At 36.5% G+C, this 18,206-nt stretch overlaps 2 protein-coding genes across 2 annotated transcripts; both read left to right on the top strand.

Annotated features, from left to right (window-relative positions):
* The first annotated feature begins 294 nt into the window (after positions 1 to 294).
* On the top strand, positions 295 to 2,804 carry LOC140976539 (uncharacterized). Its single transcript, XM_073440762.1, has 4 exons — positions 295 to 709; positions 1,221 to 1,416; positions 2,027 to 2,120; positions 2,248 to 2,804. Exons 1-4 carry the CDS (start codon positions 444 to 446, stop codon positions 2,565 to 2,567), a joined length of 876 nt encoding a protein of 291 aa, XP_073296863.1. The 5' UTR covers positions 295 to 443; the 3' UTR covers positions 2,568 to 2,804.
* A 6,892-nt stretch (positions 2,805 to 9,696) lies between these two features.
* On the top strand, positions 9,697 to 11,036 carry LOC140977484 (uncharacterized). Its single transcript, XM_073442222.1, has 2 exons — positions 9,697 to 9,790; positions 10,630 to 11,036. Exons 1-2 carry the CDS (start codon positions 9,697 to 9,699, stop codon positions 11,034 to 11,036), a joined length of 501 nt encoding a protein of 166 aa, XP_073298323.1.
* The last annotated feature ends 7,170 nt before the right edge of the window (positions 11,037 to 18,206 follow it).

Raw genomic sequence — 18,206 nt, 5'->3', positions numbered from 1 at the left:
GGTTGGGTCGACCAAGCAATGTTTTTTGGTCGACCCATGCGCTTAGTAGCTTGGTCGACCTTATATTAGAAAAATATACGTCGAGAATTGTTGGGATGGGAAAAATGATTTGTATTGAGAATCATCGTCGAAAATGAAATGGAAGAGGATCGACTTAAGAAAAACTTAGTTTGAAGTCGACTGAATAAATGGATAGATTTTTAATGTTAAAAGAGTTTAAATTAATAGTATATTTACATTTAAACAGTAAATTAACTTTTAAAAAGTCACTGTCAAGTCTCTTTTCCCTTAATTTCCCAAATATTTGGCCCCGGTGAATTTCCTTCCACAATGCTCCACTCAATATAATAATCAGCAGATCGTTGGCTTCGATCAGAGATTGATTCCTTCAACCTGGAAACAACAATCCATTTGAGTTATTCTTCATTTTCGTTGAAGTGATTATGGCTGGTGAAGTGGTGAAGGCGGCGGCGAAGCTTACCGGAGTCCTGGTGATCCCGGGTGGTATCCGAGGCAAGGCGCCGGAGAACCTGCCGGTATCATCATCCGCGCGCAGGCCTTTTTCTGTTCGCTCTTCCGTGTCAGCGATGACGTCCGGGGAGGAGGCTGCCGGTGACCGTGAGCCGATGCCGAGAGTTGTTTTCCACGGGGAGCCGACTCTTGAGGAGGCCAAAGAGGCCACTTCTGAACTCATACTCGGCCTTGAGAAGTAATTTCTTTTCATTTCTAAGAATTTGAAATATTCTCCAAAGGAACTCTTTTTCATTGTTCTTTTCATATGGTGGGATTGGACTTGATTTGATTGGATGTCGTGTCCACTTCCATTCTGACTTGTGGGATTGTTTTGTTGCTAATCTTGATTATTCACAATTACTTGAGAAGAGAGATGAACGTATTTTGTTGGTTAAGCTTTTGATGCCGATTGATTTATGAGTTCGATCATCTCAAATTATTGCCTCAGCTGTGAATTGCCCAGTGTTTACTGGGCATACCTTGGAAGATGCTTGGACAATCTCCCTTGCAAATATATAAATATAAAAAAAATTCAAAGTTCTTGTGCAATTTTTTATGAATGATAAGTTTAGCGTGATTGATTAAATTCCGGATCAGCACCTATTTGTGAAGCTATGTTGTTGAACTACCATAGTTTTGTCTCTTACAAAACAGCAGATATTCTTCTAATTTTCTGTTGATTTTTTGGAAACGTCTTTGATTTGCAGGATATATCCGTGGTCTCGTGATTATGATGGACACGGGAATTCAGTCACCGCGAAACACGAGTTGAACTCATCTCTTTCAAACTCACAAGTCGAACAAGCTAATGCTTCTGTTAGCGGTGAGATTACAACAGAACCCGTGGTACCAAAGACTGTTTACACGGCTTTTAGGCTCTTGCGTGAGAGCTCTGTGGCTCAGGTTCGTTTAATTTACTTCCCACTTCTCTTTAGGAAAATGATTTCACCATATATCTTGAGTCGATTTCTCCTTCATGGGGTGAACTCAGATTTTTTAGTTAACATTCAAGCTATTGACACTGCGGGCCAACGGCATGCTCCAAGTTCACAAGCCCGTGCGTACGACCAAAAATATAATCTATAGGTTCTGCTGGCAATTATATCTCATCCATTATGTGTACCTTGATAAATCATCATAAATTCCTCCCACAAATCGTCATGTGATAGGAGTATTTCATCTATATCTGCTAGTGTTCAATTTTCTCTACTCTTCTTATGTAATTAGGAAGGAATGTCTTTATATTACTTTTGTCACCTTTTACATAAAACTAAGAGTTAATTTAATAAGAAGTTGGTGTGACTAGATGATTTCTGATGAAAAATTATCTATTCAAATTGTAGGACTTTCACACCTATTTTTATCTAATCAAATTGTAGGACTTTCACACCTCTTTCGCCAATCATATGTAACTTGGTTACTTCTATTTGTGTCAAAAATGAAGTTTTGTACAGTAGAATAAAAAATCATAGAATTTTTGTGATAATGACATCTCGATATGATGTTTTGGTAGAATGTTGTCGCTTCAATTGCCTCCGATCCAAATGTGGTGCAAGCGGTACGACAGAACCAACAGCTTCAAGATTTTCTGCGTTTGGAAAGGACGCGTAAGCAGTTTTTATCATGTTTTCAAGAGTCAAGACACCCTCAGAACAACTCTGTATATATATGAAATATATGTTACCAAAAGACTAAACATGATATCTAACATGTTGTATTTAAACTTGGTAAAAGGTTGGGCCTCATCGCGTTCGGTTACTGGTGCTGAGAGACTTGATGAGTTAAATGCAGAAAGCATAGAAGACCCATCAAACGATGCAGAATCTAAGACGGGCATCAGTTTTGAGGATCTTTTAAAGATAATTAAGGATATGGTTTATATGATTAAAAATGTGTCTGATTTGTTCAAAAATTTATTTGGACGTGAAGGGGCCAAGTCCTCTGCAAATGGTGATCATGGACCTCCCGGAGCAAGTGCTGAACATGTTATAGAAGCATCCTTGTTGGGACTGGCAATCATGGTAATTATGCTAATTTTTTTGAAGCGAGTTTAATCGTCATTCGCTGATATGTTTACTGCTACTATGTTAATCTGTCGAATCAACCAAAAAAGACATCTTGTTTTTGTACTGCCTGTCTTTTGTTTTGGTGGTGTGTGTATGAAGTGGATTTGTAACCGTAGTCGATCCCTACTTGTTTGAACTAGAACTTGTGGGTCGTGGCTTATTGCATTTTTATGTTTGTGTCGACATCTTCATCGTCGTTGTGAGAAATAAATACTCTTCTTTCGCGTTTTTTTTAATGAAATTACTTTCATTAATAATTGTAAAATGATAATACAAGTACAAATACTCTGGGCATCCCTAGTGAGAATCAATAACCGTAAAATCACCTACTACATAGTATCTATAACAGAAATCGCACTAGGAATACACCGAAAGCTCAGAATCTTAATCTTCTTGATAATGTCTTCCATCACCGGCTTTTCATTTTCAAACATAGCTCTGTTTCTTGCATTCCACACACTGTGAACTGTTGCTGCCAATGCAACACATCTCATCTTATTCAGGGTCGAATTACCTCGATAGACACTTCTGAAAGCTTTGAGGACTGCTGTCGAAGATCCCATAATCTTTTTCATTCCTAGCCATTCACGCACACTTGCCCATATTCTGTTCGAAATTGCATCCAAAAAATAGGTGTGCAAATGTCTTTAATTCCGTGTTACATAGCACACAAGACTGATCAGAAAGATATCTCAACCTATCACAGGTTAAGAATTTGTTATGTCCAAATATCCACAATGCAAACATGTGCTTTGGGAGGATAAACGATTTCATGATTAGAGGCTTCCAAGGCTACCGTCCCACTGCCGATGAGAAGAAATGATACGCACGACTGAGCCCCACATTACCACAAAACCACCCCTCCAAGCACAAGACTGCCGCATCAACAGAACCAGCTCTCGAATCATCACATCTCTAACACTCATAATCTTTCGCGTTTTGTTTTTACATATATATGACTCTAGGCTCTTTGCCGTGTCACACCTTAGACCTTTGTACTTGCACAAGTGAGGCATGACGAAATAGGTCTCATTAGTAATCGTTTAATATCAATTACTGTCTTACGAAAATGGTTAACTTTAAACGCAAGAAAATCAATAGGTCTTTTTGATAATGTTGCATTAACGCGAACACGAACACGAACACGCAGTCATTTTCAATCAGTATCAAACGGAAACTTGTTGATGGGAATTATGATATATTAGTTTTAATAGATTACATATTTTATTAGGTAATAACAATTAAAGTGTCTTTTCTTGCGTACAAAATTTGAGTTTAATTTTGACTCTATTTGATCACTTCCATTAGCAATTATCAAGATGTTCGAGCTTACAAAACTAAAGTTTAAGATATCAAAAATTGTTCGGGTTGGGTTGGAGCTAGAAAAAATTTACTCGATCGAGTTTGAGCAATAAAAAAGTGTTTTTTCCAAGACAAAACTTTGAATAATTCAAGTTCATTGCACCCTACTCGTTAAAAATGGTGATGACACCAATAGTAGGGGTAAATTCTTTCAAAACAAAAAGAGAGGGTAAATTTGCAAGAAAAGAAAAAGAGCAAAGTAAAAGACAAGCATACCTGATACATAAGTTATAAAAACATTATTCTTTGTTGAAAAGAATAATGAGTACAAAGAATAAATGTTTAAATTCAGCATAAAAGTAATATTCCTCCGGTGCATATCAAGAAAGTAATGAATATCTATAATTCGTTAAATGAGAAAAAAATATCGAGTGCTCTAATATTTTAAATAATATAACAACTCAAGAATCACGTGTCAATCGTTCTCTTAATAGAGATCAATATTACATCTCTAAATAATTCATACAGTGTATTAATAAAAATTGAATGCATTCATGGTGCATAATTGATTATACTAAAGTTATGTCTAAATTTTTGAAAAAACTCTAATACAAACGCTGCGTGTCGATTATTCTCTTAGCAGAGAGAGAGAGAATTTGATTTTTATAAAGTATATTTTATTAACATAAAATACTATTTATTCACACTAGTATCCATTGAATACTCCACTTGCTCTCAATATTCTTAGGGGTATAAAAATCAGACACGACCCATCAACCCGACGGGGTTCAACAAAAAAAAAATCAGGTTTGGGTTTGGGTTTGGGTTTGGGTTTGGATTTTTCGGGTTCAGGTCAGATCCGGTTGGACCCGATAGCTGAACCGAAAAAAATGATCGGTTTGGGTTGGCTGGTTGACCGGAAAATTTTAATATTTTTTAAAAAATATAATTAATAAATATTGCCCATATTTTTATATATTTTATGTCTGAAAAAATATTTAGTGTATATTTATATCATAAATTTTCATAATTTAATATTTATTTTGAATATTTTTTATTTTTTAACGGTTGTTTATTTGATTTAGTAAATATACTTTATTTTTCTACAATTAAATTTTAAAATTTAAATCATATATATAAGGAAGATTTTGTTATTATGTGTTTAAATTAATTTTTTTTTGAATTTTATTTAATTTTATTTTAAAAAAAATTCAAACCAGGTTGATCGATTTGATTTGGGTTCGGGTTCGAGTTGAACAATTTTTGAATAGTACTATAGCTCAACCCGACCCAACTCACCCAATCTACCCGAATTGACACCCCTAAATATTCTATCAAAATACCCAAAACAATACTAACCATTTTCAATCCTAACGACCTGAATAATGAGCATAAGAAATGCTTAAGATGCTCAAATATGCAAGAATTACACTCAGCTGAATACGACAACGCGTGGCATATCCACCCTTCGTGCGGTGGGCCATTGGAAATAGTAACCAAACATAGAAGCCATAGACACCCATTGGCACCTACACGTAGGGAAATGTGTGGGGTTTGTGATGCCTGTGGGAAGAATAAAGGGGAGTCTTCTTGTTATCCACAAGCAATGGCGAAGGTATGACCACAAGTCAAGTGGTTGCTGGATTTCTCGAGATTGTGCTCTACTCCCACCAGTCACAATGAATGCATCAAATTCTCATTCTATTTTATGTTTATGATGTTGTAAAGCCAGTTTGGACTTTGGATTCGGTCAACATCTTGTGAAATCTGTGGAGAGCGAATAAGTTCTATTAGCTTTTATAGTTGCTGATCCCGTGGGAACCATGCTCACTTCAAATGTATTAAATCATTAATCAAGAATGTCACACTTGAAGGTAAGTGTGCATGATAGATATTCATCATTTAACTATGTCAATGCATTTAATCTTTTGTTGTTGTATCGATTTCTCGCACTCAAGGCGCAGCAGAAGTTTAAAATTTTTAGTTTCGACGCCCAATGAATTAAACATCCATAAGGTGTTTAGAATCGTTATCTTCGAGAAAATTGCGCTGGATTCTAAACTAATCTGGGATTAGTGGAGATTACATTTCTTGTATTTATCTTTCGAACGGATTTTCGCCTTTTGATCGTCAAATTGGATCCACGATCAAAGACTGTGTGTAAGGTCCAAAAATACAATAACGTAACCTAACTGCATGCAAATCTTGAGAAAATAGAAAATGACTAATTAAATGGTTTTAATGGCATGAATTAATTATGATGTGCATGGTTACATGTTTAAAATAGAGTTTACTATTAGAATGCATAAAAGTGTGTTTTAAAGGTTATTCGGGACGCGATCGGGGAACGGAGACCGATGACCATATAAGGAAAAATATATTTATTAAATAATTATTTTTAATTGTTTAATGTGTGGTGTATTTTAAATGAAATTTTCGAAAATGAGGTGTTTTGAGGTGTTTTTATACGCCGAATTGTATTTTAAACCGGTAATCGATTTTCAATAAAAATAGATACTTTTTGAGAATTCAGCTAATATTTTCACAAAATTTCCTAAACAAAATATTTTAAATATTAACTAATGGGCTTAATATGCCTATTATACTAGGTTAATGGACCTAGGATTATACTATGAGTTTTAATTAATAAATAAAGCCTAAAACCCTAACCCTCACTTGTTAAATCACAAGCCCCACCCCTCTAAATAACTAGGACTCTCCATCAGCAGCTAAGTCACACACCTCACGTCCATGGAAAGCAATTCACGTAAACTATAAGGAAAAATTCAGCAAGGTCCTCTCCGTCGACGTCCCTCAACATCTTTCACATCATATTATGTATATTTAATTATGTTTGCATGAGGAATATGATGCGCCACTTTTATTTTTGTTTTTATGGCTATACATGCATAAAACTAGAGTTTTTTTTTTAAAAAAAAACTCTTCCTAATGATGCATAAAGGGGATGCATAGTATGGGAACTTGAAGGATGATTTTTCACATGTTTAAGGACCCTTAGATGCATAGGTAAGGGCTGGACAAGAGAGCAAAAAGGTGGAACGAAAATTGGGACTCATAAAGGCTAAGGATTGATTTTTCGTGGGATCAGGGAAGGGGCTGTGCAAGGGCTTACCATGCGAGAGGCTGGGCTCATGAGGGTCCTAGTCATGATCCATGGTGGTCCAAGGACGGCGGAATGGTTCAGGAAGGAGAGGCGCTAGGCTAGGGTTCATCAAACCCGTGCGCACGATGGTTAGGGATGGATGGTGCATGTTCTCGTGCATGGGCTATAGATCTGGTCTAGGAAGGGTCTAAGGGGTCCGTTCAAGGTCCTAGGAGGGTTAGCCAGGGTCTGGTTGGGTCAGCTAAAGGCTAGGAGCGAAGGGGGCGCATGGATTGCAAGGATAGGGTTTTCGAATTAGGATAAGAAAATTCAGTAGCTGATATAGGCTTGATCGAAGGTCTTAATTGGCTTTAATTGGGTTGTATATGGTTTATTTAGGTGTTATTAAGCTATGGTCCAAGTTTGGTAAAGTTAGGTTATTTTCGAGTCTATACGAGTCAAAACCGGGGATGTAGGTCTAAGTTTAAAAAAGAATTGGAAAATTAGTCAAGGAGCTTAAGTTTACGTCTAAGAAATATGTATGGGTGTATTTGAAGGTCATATGTTAAGTTTGGAATGATTTGGGTCATCGTTTTAAGGTATAAGGACAAATATGGAAAGTTAGGGTTCAGGGACAAAACGGTCATTTTACACCTGAAAAATTTTAGACATCCTGGCAGTGCCCTGAATGCTGTAAATAATGTTAATATGTTTATGGAATTTTATGATGAAACATTAATGCTAAAAGACATGCTGCGTGCTTGGTTTAAAAGAAAATGATTTATATATGTATGAAATTTTATAAATGATGGAAATATGAAAAATTGAAGGAGGTGAATTGACTGTGACTAATACGATGATACGATGATATGTAAGGCCAAGGCCCAAGGCTCAGTTGACGGGTGAGAGTGTCGCTGATGTCCCCGCCGCCCGGTACAATGGTAATATGTAGATGGATCGATCGACCTTCAGCTAATACGAAAGTCACAATTGAGGATCTGAATTAAATAAAAAGAGAAACGTATATGTATATGATGAAAGGAAACATGATATGTTATGATGAAAGGAAAATGTTAAAGTTCATGTTCATGAAAAGTTATTTTAAGTAAAATTATTTTCACTGTTGCAAGTGGATGTATATGTATTATTTGTTATCATTATTAGGGTTTGCTGAGTCAATAGACTCACTATATGTGATCGATACAGGTGAGCATGAGATTGATGTTATTGGATGTATTGACGGTTGAACTAGCTGGGGTGAAGGTGCACATAACCGAGGACCGTCGCTAGTTTTCTGCAAATAAAACTATGTTTATGATTTATGATTACTTAAAGATTTTGATGACTTATGATGCTTTTGATAAATTTTTGAGACGAGGTTCGAGTAAAGTTTATTTTTGAAATAATGTTAGTTTAGGTTCGTTGACGTTTTACGACTTTATGCTTGGAGTTACTTTCCTTTGGATTTTCAAATAATAGTTGGTTGATTTATTTTTNTCTAGTGCTTTTTAAGAAAAACGAGTAGTGGACGTTTCAGTTAGTATCATAGCAAAGTTCTTGCAAAGGGTTGTGCCATCGCCATTTCCGAAAAGCTCAGTCGTCAAGCCTCAAATCTGTAAGTTTAATTGCTTTACATGATTTTTATGATGATACATGTATGTTTACATGATTTATACGTTTATGTTACATGTTTAACGGCTTTTTGAGGTTAAATGTTAAATATGCTTAAAGTTGCTCAAAAAGAGATTAGTATATGCTGCATGATTAGAAACTTAGATCTAACTGCATGTTGGTTACATTTAGAATTTGGAAAACGTTCAGATATAATGCCTCCTAGACGTGCACCTAGTATCGATAGGCAAGTTGAGGCTAATGGGGATCATGAAGGGAATACACCCTCACCTCCTAATGGGGATGCTGCTACTCGTGCACTAGAAGGCATGGCACGCTTCTTTGAGTAGCAGTATCAGCAGGCTCCGAGGCCAAAGTTCGACGTTTATGATAAGTTCTGGAGGCTAGGTCCGAAGGAATTTTCTGGCAACACCGACCCGTTTGCTGCTGAGGGTTGGATTCGATCACTTGAGGTGCACTTTCGTTATCTAAATATGGGAGACGCTGACCGAGTTAGGTGTACCACTTATATGCTTCGAGATGATGCTTCTCTTTGGTTGGAAGGAGCTGAACATGGTGTCAATCTTGCCACACTCACTTGGGAGCAATTCAAGAACATTTTCTATGAGAAGTATTTTACTGCCGAAGTCCGAGGGCGCCTGAAGAGGGAATTTATGATTCTCCGTCAGGGAGACACGACTGTGGCTGAGTTTGTTAGGAGATTTGATAGGGGCTGTCACTTTGTACCCCTTATTGCTAGGAATGCTGTTGAGAAATTAAGGCACTTTATGGATGGACTTCGACCTACCATACGCCGTTATGTGATGATGATGCGACCGGTGGATTATGCAGCTGCCACTGCTTGTGCGTTCCATGCTGAGCAAGCCTTGAAAGATATTGATTATGAGATGCAGCGCAAGAGACAGCAACACCAGCAGAATTCACAGCCGAATAAGATTCAATTCATGGGACCTCCTAAAACTCAATGGCAGCAGAGGCCCCAAGGACAAGGGAAGAAGCCGGGACAGCAATAGCCACCACAGCATGTAGCGCCAAAACCTGAGGAGAGGCCACTATATAAAGAATGCAATCTCTTACACTATGGCAAGTGCATGTGGGGAACATATATGTACTTCAAATGTAAGGAGGAAGGACATAAAGCTGCTAATTGCCGAAGAAGAAAGGACCTACGATGGTTAGTGCTCATTTGATGCACGCTGAGGAAGCTGAGGAGGAGCCAGACAAGACTCTAATCACTGGTAACCTAGTTATTTAACGTTTTTATATTGCTTTTATTTCATGAAATGTTAAATTGGTTATGAGGATTGATTTGGAATCATGGAGAACCTAGAAGGACAATAGGTTGTATACTCTGCCGTTAGTTGAATTTAAGGGATAATATTGAAAATGGTAGAAATTGAGTATTTAATAAAAGCCTAAACATGTAAAAGAGATAATTAAATCCAAATAAGGACTTTAAGGCCTAAAAGTGAGAAAAATCAAGAATTTGGGACATGTATGGATATTTTCGAAAACCTAGGGGCCAAATTGCAAATTCCGAAAACTTAAGGGGCTATATAATACTTGGTCAAGATTTTAGGGACCCATCCAAAATTTTGAAGAGTCGAGGGACTGAAATTAAGATAACCGAAAATCCTAGAGTGAAATATGGAATTTTCTAAGATTCAGGGACTAAATTGCAAAGTTTAGAAAGTTCAGGGACTGATGTAAATCCTAGGTAATTAGGGGCAATTTTTGGATTCTTGAGGGTTAAAATGATTTTCGAAAGTATAGGGCCCAAATTGATGGAATTCGAAATTTATGGGGTAGGATACAAAGTTTCGAAAATTTTGGGGGCTAATTGGCAAAAATCTAAACTTTTATGGATGAAAATGCTAATTTCGAAAATGTAAGTGGTTGAAGTGATATTTTTCTAGAAATACTAGGGTCCAAGCGTTTAATTTTCATAAAATTTTGGGAAAATAATGATAGAAATTCCTTAAACTTCAACGTGAATAGATTTAACGGTCGTAGGAAGGATATTCATTCTAAGTGTAGCTACCTACGCATTGTTGGATTCGAGAGCTACACACTCATTCATATATGAGACATTCTTCAAGCGACTAAATATTATACCTGAGGATATGAGATTGGGCTTCAAAGTTTCTATTCCTTCCGGTGATCATATGGTCACTTCGAGCATTGTGAAGAATCTGGAACTTCGTTTGCAAAAAGATATGGTTCGGACAAATCTTATCGTACTCCCAATGCTTGAATTAAACATCATACTTGGCATGGATTGGCTATCATTGAATGGAGCTTTGATAGATTTTCGGCAGAGGTCAGTGTCTATTCGACCACCCAGGGAGAAATCTTTGAGGCAACAAAGAACAAGCAAATGCTGCACATTATCTCCTGCATCAGTGCAAAGAAACTTATGAAGCGAGGCTGCCAAGCTTTTCTAGCATGTGTTACGTCATCACCCATTCCTGACAGTCAGAAGCTAGAGGATGTTGAGGTCGTCAGAGACTTTCCTAGTATCTTTCCTGAGGACATTTCTAGCATTCCACCGGACCGAGGGGTGGAATTTGCTATTGAGTTGTTGCCGGGCACTGTGCCAATCTCTAAGGCACCCTATAGCCTATCACTCGCCGAAATGAAAGAGCTAAAGGATCAAATTCAAGAATTTCTTGACAAGGGTTTTATTCGCCCTAGTTGTTCTCCGTGGGACGCACCGGTACTGTTTGTGAAGAAAAATGATGGCAGTATGCGACTTTGTATAGATCATCGAGAGCTGAATAGGGTCACCATCAAGAATAAATATCCCTTACCGAGAATCGAAGACCTATTTGATCAATTGCAAGGAGCATCGATTTTCTCGAAGATATATTTTCGTTCGGGATACCATCAGCTGAGGGTAAAGGAGTCCGATGTTCATAAGACGACTTTTAGTACTCGATATGGGCACTACGAGTTTATGGTCATGCCATTTGGGTTGACCAATGCGCCAACGATCTCTTTTTCTCTAACATTTATGGGTGTGAGAGTCATGAGAAGTTTCACGCATTGAGTTTAAACCTTTTTGCTTTTGATTTCTCACGAGTTTCTAGATTGGTGGGATTTTTTGGCTACAAGAATGTATATACATTAAAATTAAATTCATGGGACATCCTAAGATAATGCATAGATAGTACTTGTGACATTTCTATTTGCATAACCTATATTTGTTTGATGATTGAGAAAAAAATGAATAAATATAAGAATTTATATGTTCACGATGAATATGTTTTTAAGGATAATAAATTATTCATTTCATGAGCGACATGTTCTTGAGACGCATAGTTGTGGTCTGATCCTAGATATAATGCATGATTATATGTGTTGGTTTCATATGAAACAATATGTTGAGTGGGATTGTGATACATGCATTGCATACAGGAGAATGACATGTCAACTATATTCTTATGTTGTGCATGATTTGAAGATGGAAACCCTAACTTACGATTTTTGTTGTATTTTTCCATATAATCACATTGTCGAAACATTATTGAACAACTATTGAAGAGTGAATATTTTTTTTTGCGTTTTCACTCAAGGTTTTCAAAGCTTTGCTTTGTACAACCAAATTCAAATTTATCAAAAATTTGATCTTGGTGGCGTTTGTCGATTGTTATTCACTCGGATTGTCAAAGACGAGTCCTTTTAATATTCTTTTGAGATCAGTTGTTATATTCGTGAATATTTGTTACTAAATTTTCGTAGCTTACAGGTGAATGTCACAAACCGTTTCTTGTTTCAAAAGATCGGGACAACCCAACATTTTTATTTCATCAAATCGAGGGCGTGGCTCCGTTTTATAGCGCATTTTATTTTCATATTTGAAGAATCACATCAGTTTTGAAGGATCGTTTGCTGGGCATCTTGAGGTGCTTCAAACAAAATATTCTCCAAGAGCTGCAATAGCTCGTAATCTAAGAATGTTAACACCGAAGAATTAAATCGAGTTTGGTTAAAGTACCAAGCGGAAGACACTGGAAGTAATTGTTCGTGAAGAAAGCTGATATATTTGAAAGCTTTTTAACATGTCTAATCTGAATAACTGAAAAACAGGAGATCAGTTCTACCATATATCAGTTCAGTTATGATGAAAACTGAAATGACGGATACTCTAACTAATCAAATCAGTTTTAAAACAATAGTTAAACAGGAAAATACACAAGATATGTTTATGGATGTTCGGAAACTTCAACTGCTCCTACGTCACCACTTCTACCTCTTCGGGTAGGATACACTAGAAGACTTTGATTTATACAACACTTTGTACAAACCCACCAAGATTAGGACTTACCCACTCCCTAACTGAACTCCTAGACTAGACTGAAGGCAGCACCTTCCAGCCAACACTTCTTTAACGTCTGTGTGTCAAAGACTACATACACAAGTTTAATATCTTTGTGCAAGACTGTATTTGAGTGGTGGTGATGAGTGAGTGTGTGTGAGAACTAAACAATGAATACACCGGAAAGATATTCTCACACACTGAGGGAAAAGAGCTACTGAACTAAACTAATATGACTTTTGTATTCCCTCTGGGATGGTTGCTTCTTGTAAGCTGATAAACAGTAAGCGTGCCCTTTCTTTTCTTTTCTCACTTTTTTTTGTTGCTGATGGTCTTGGTCCGTATTTATAGCAGCAAGATGACCGTATACCAAGACTCATCATATGTGACCGTTGCATCTTGAATGTGTTCTTTCAACTTTGTGTCTCGACTTTCCGACAGTCTTTTGGAACATTTTGGCTTTAACTTTGCTGCAACGTCCATTATTGTCCTTTGACTGGACATTTGTTTTTGTACCGTTGTGCACATCTGGATTCCATTGAGTAAGTTTGTAGTGTTCTGCAAACTGATTGATTCCAAATTGATGCTTTCAACTGGTCAGTTGAACTGGTCTTTAACTGATGAGGTGAAATCAGTTGGCTCATCAGCTGGAACTGATTTTACTAGTTCAGTTGAATTGGTCAGTTGGGCACTTCATCAGTTGAACACTTCATTTACTAGCCGGACTTCTGAAGGTCTTCTGCTGAGTTACTTATCAACTGATCATCAGTGGAACTATTCTTAATACATCAGTTGTACTGATTCAGTTGATTGGTCAGTTGGTGAAACGTCTCCCGTTTTAAAAGTGTGAAATATTTTTTTTTTAAAAGCTCGCAATTACAAAATGACATTTAAAATAATCGTATTTATTTGCCAATAAAAGTAGTGCAGTTTAAAAATAACTAACGTCATCCAAAATCAACGTAAACGTAAACGTGTAAAAATCGTAAAATCATCAACATATAAAAATGTGTAACTCCTCTCAAAACACATGAATCAATATGCGGAAAAATAATGGTTCTCGGGTCGTATCACAGCACATGCCGCCTGCCTACTCAGTGTTCGGCACCTCTGGTTCCCTGATCAAAATGCTCACCTTCATCACACACGCCTAGTGAGTCTAAAGACTCAACACACCTGTACCAGTAATAGCAAGTACATATACGTAGCACACAACAGTGAAAAATAGCATAATAAACATACATTTCATGAGCTGAAAAACATGAACATGAACGTGTCGTGTAAAATCGTAACGTGTCAAAACATGTCTCATCATGTTATCATATCGTATGCGTAACCGTGACCTGTCAAAACATGGTAATAGCATGTATCATCGTATCAGCATATAGGTGTTAAAATCTTAATTTGAATTCCGTTCATTAGCTGTGACTTTCGTATCTTCATGTCATCATGTCAGTCGATGGATCCATCTACGTGTAACCGCGGTACCCGGCGGCGAGGATCATCAGCGACGGCATTACCCGTCCATTGAGTCCGAGCCTTACATGTCATCGTGTTAGTCACAACTAAATCACTTCCTTCACAACGTGTCATCATATTCATCACTTAATAAAAACATGCATATACATAATTTTTCCTTTACACCAAGCATGCACCGTATTTATCATACTTGCGTAAAAACCGTAAACATGATGCATAATCATTTAAAATATCTTAATTTGTGCTCAGGGCGCTGACTTGACCAAAATCTCACCCCGGGTGCAAAATGACCATTTTGCTCCTAGAAACCCAAAAATTATCGTTTCACACCTGGACCTCTAAAATTGACCCGAAGCTTACCAAACTTCTTAAAATGTCCCAAAAAATTTTTTTTAAAAGCGTTCCTAGACGTAAACTCGAGCAAAAAACACAGCTTATCTAATTCGTTTTAAAACTTCGACCGAGGTTCCGGTTTTAACCCGAATCAAACCGAAAATAAACCGAAATCTTCCCAACTTTTTATCATATTTTAAAAACACCTAAAAGACACTAAAAACTCTAAAACCAGATCCAAAACTTTCGGCTGGAAAATCCCAAAATGAGACAAAACTCTCGGCCACCACTATTCTATCATCACATTACAACACATGGCCCTCAATTCCTAACCTTTCGGTCCTCTCTAATCCCCCCACTTTGTCCAACCTTTAAACTCACCATTAGGAACCTAACTACCCTTCTAAACTAAGCCTAACCCAAGCAAAATGCCGCTGCACCACCACGTGTAGAAAAGCAGCCGAAATTACCACCTCCCTCTCGATTCACACCAAGCCTTCGAGGATCGAGCTTCTCCCTCAACCAAACACCCATGACTCCTTCCTAACATCTTACTAGACTCTGCAAGGTCTGAAACATGGCTGGGTTCGAATCCATGCACAGCAAAATCCTCCATACCTCGCCAAACCCATTACCGAACCAAAAACAAGAACCGAGACCACCCTTACAAAACGCTGTCATGATCTTGTTTCCAGCCTACCGCTCCACTCCACTCCATATGGTGATAACAACCTTCAAACATATCCTACGGCAGACCCTTTGCACAAACTGAAGGTAAAACGTGAGTGACAAACCAAAAGAATGCACGAAACACTTGAGAAATCGTAAACCATGTGCACTCACGCTTGGATCGGAAGTTTCACAAACAAATATACATATTACAGCAAGTATATAGCGTGTATGATGCGTAGAGAATGATACGAATGCGTGCCTTAGATCGTTGATGAACGAAACGAGACTGAGGGGACACCGGGGAAACTTTTCTTTGCAAGAATGGTGAAGAAATCCACTCCTTTCAGCTACTGGGGTGAAGCCGAGGGTAATCTGAAGGGAAAAAGGATGTATATCGGTTGTTGGGGGGGGGGGGGGGGGGGGGGGTTTACGGTAGTTTAAGGGTTTATTTTATAATAATTAGGTAGTTAATCAAATAATTAATGGGCTCTAATATGATAATTAAGGGTTTGAAAAGGGTTTTAAGCCCAACAAGCTTAAAAGTAGGCCCGTTAAATCCAAACGTACTCCCGAAAAATATTTCGTGTTGGAAAGATTTTAAAAATATTTTCCGAAACCTCAACACGTCCCCCAATTCGATAAAATTTGCGTACCGTTAAAAATAAAATCCTGCGGGTAAAACTACCCAATAAAATCTCATTTTTGAAAAATACTGTTATAAACGCTTTAACTTAATTTATAAAAATAAATCGTGTAATAAAATAATTTTCCTGAAAATTCTCTAGTCCTCATTCCTCGTTCGAGCGTAAAATGCATCTAGAAACCCTAATGCTTGAACTTTTAAAATTTCATGAATTAAATCCTATCATGCATAAATTATGCATAAAATGCATAAAAATAAATAAACACAAACTAATAAAATAAACATCCATTTTATGCCTTAAAAGAATTTAATAAAATACCAAAGAAATTTAATAATTTGCATGCATGTGGTTCACGTGGACCTTCAAATTTTTCGGGACATTACAGTTGGTGTTTTCAGTTTGCTTCCCGATAGCTCCAGTTATAGCGAGATAACTGATTAATTTGAATTCTGAGCAGTTCTAGTTTTCTGCGCACTTCGATAAATCATTAGAAACTAAATAACAAGTTTTGTTAACATCAAAATCTAAATTGCGAACATGAAATGTTCCAACAAGTTTTATGAAAAAAAATGGTTCAACCTTAATTTATCAATCAAGTCAATTTTGCTTTGATATGAATTTTTTTTTATATCCAAGTTAAATAAACATTTGTGTTTTATAACAAAAAATGGTCCGAACTTTATTTTTTAAACTTCAAATTAAATGAATATATAAATATGTGGTTAGTTGTTCAAACTTTGCACTAATAGAATAATTAAGAAATTGAGAGAATAAAATATAAATCAAACAAAGAGAAGAATTTTTTCTGCTATATATATTTTTTATTGAGCAATGAGCTTTTTATAAGCAAATACATCAATAGAAAGGACCATAAAAACAACAATATTTGACCATTAAAACCATTAAATAAAAAACATGCAAAGATAATTATTTTCTGTAATTGTTTGTTACAAATAAGTCATAGCTAACGGACTTCATTTGACAAAACAGATAACTAAAGACTTGGACAAATCTTTAACAAGTCAACAATCCCTCCATTAAACCGATAGTCAACGTCGGTTTAATATGAACACCTGTAGTGCTAATACCAAATAGCTCCATTAGTTTAAGAAATGCAAGCAGTTTGCGAGACATGGTAAAAATATCAGCTACTTTGACAATTTTATGGTTGAAATATTATCATAATAAATTGCAATAGAATCATGATTCTTGAATTTAAGCTCTCCAAAAAAAAATTTCCAGCCAAATATCTTGACATACACATGAAGTTGCTGCAACAAATTCAGCTTCAATGGTTGATAAAACAACAACTGATTACTTCTTCGAACTCCATGGAACTGCCGCTGAATATAAGAGAAAAGCATATCATGAAGTTCATTTTCTATCATCTCGATCGTCTGCATAATCACTATCACAAAAAGGCATCAAACCTGATTGTTCTCCTTTCTTATAGTAGAAACAAAGTCCTCATGTTCGTTGCAATTATCGTACAATCCTCTTGGCAGCTAAAAGATGCATTTCTGTATGATTCTCCACGTATCTGCTTATGCCACGGAAAAAATACATGATATCTTGCTTTGTTGCATCTTGCACAAAATTTTTTGAACATATTTCTTTTGAGAAATTAAAAATCCCATAAGTAGATTGAACTACTTCAACACCAAGAAATTAAGCATCTTACCAAAATCCGACACATCAAACTCAACCATCAAGGACTCCTTAAATTTTCAAACATGACTATCATTATCCGTGAATATAAGATCATCAACATATAACCAAACAATGAACATTTGTCTTTTATCTTCAAATTTTGTACAATGTATATACTCATATGGACATTTTTGAAACCCAACTTAAAAAAATATGCCTCAATTCGACTATACCATGCTCGTGGGATTTGTTTTAGTTCATGCAAATTTTTCTTCAATTTATACAGTTTATGCTCATATTGCGCTGATAAGGCAATTACCAATCTGATCGTATCATGTCTTGCAACTTGAGCAAACATTTTTTATAGTCGACTCCAAAATCTTTTTTGTAACATTTTGCTACCAACCGTGTCTTGAATTTGTCGAATTTTCATTTTTCTTTCAATTTACTCATGTAAATAAACTTCATACTATTGTTTTTTGACCTTTTGGAAG

The sequence above is a fragment of the Primulina huaijiensis genome, chromosome 5 (assembly GCF_012295235.1).
Source record: "Primulina huaijiensis isolate GDHJ02 chromosome 5, ASM1229523v2, whole genome shotgun sequence".
NCBI lineage: Eukaryota > Viridiplantae > Streptophyta > Magnoliopsida > Lamiales > Gesneriaceae > Primulina > Primulina huaijiensis.
This window is presented reverse-complemented; position numbering and strand designations above follow the sequence as displayed.

Excerpts from the sequence above, each read along its gene's own strand:
- LOC140976539 (XM_073440762.1), top strand. The coding sequence starts at position 444 with ATGGCTGGTGAAGTGGTGAAGGCGGCGGCGAAGCTTACCGGAGTCCTG. Across the intron at positions 710-1,220 it reads CTCATACTCGGCCTTGAGAA|GATATATCCGTGGTCTCGTG; the intron begins GTAATTTCTTTT and ends TTTGATTTGCAG. Across the intron at positions 2,121-2,247 it reads TCTGCGTTTGGAAAGGACGC|GTTGGGCCTCATCGCGTTCG; the intron begins GTAAGCAGTTTT and ends ACTTGGTAAAAG.
- LOC140977484 (XM_073442222.1), top strand. The coding sequence starts at position 9,697 with ATGGCAAGTGCATGTGGGGAACATATATGTACTTCAAATGTAAGGAGG. Across the intron at positions 9,791-10,629 it reads AGAAGAAAGGACCTACGATG|GAAGGATATTCATTCTAAGT; the intron begins GTTAGTGCTCAT and ends TAACGGTCGTAG.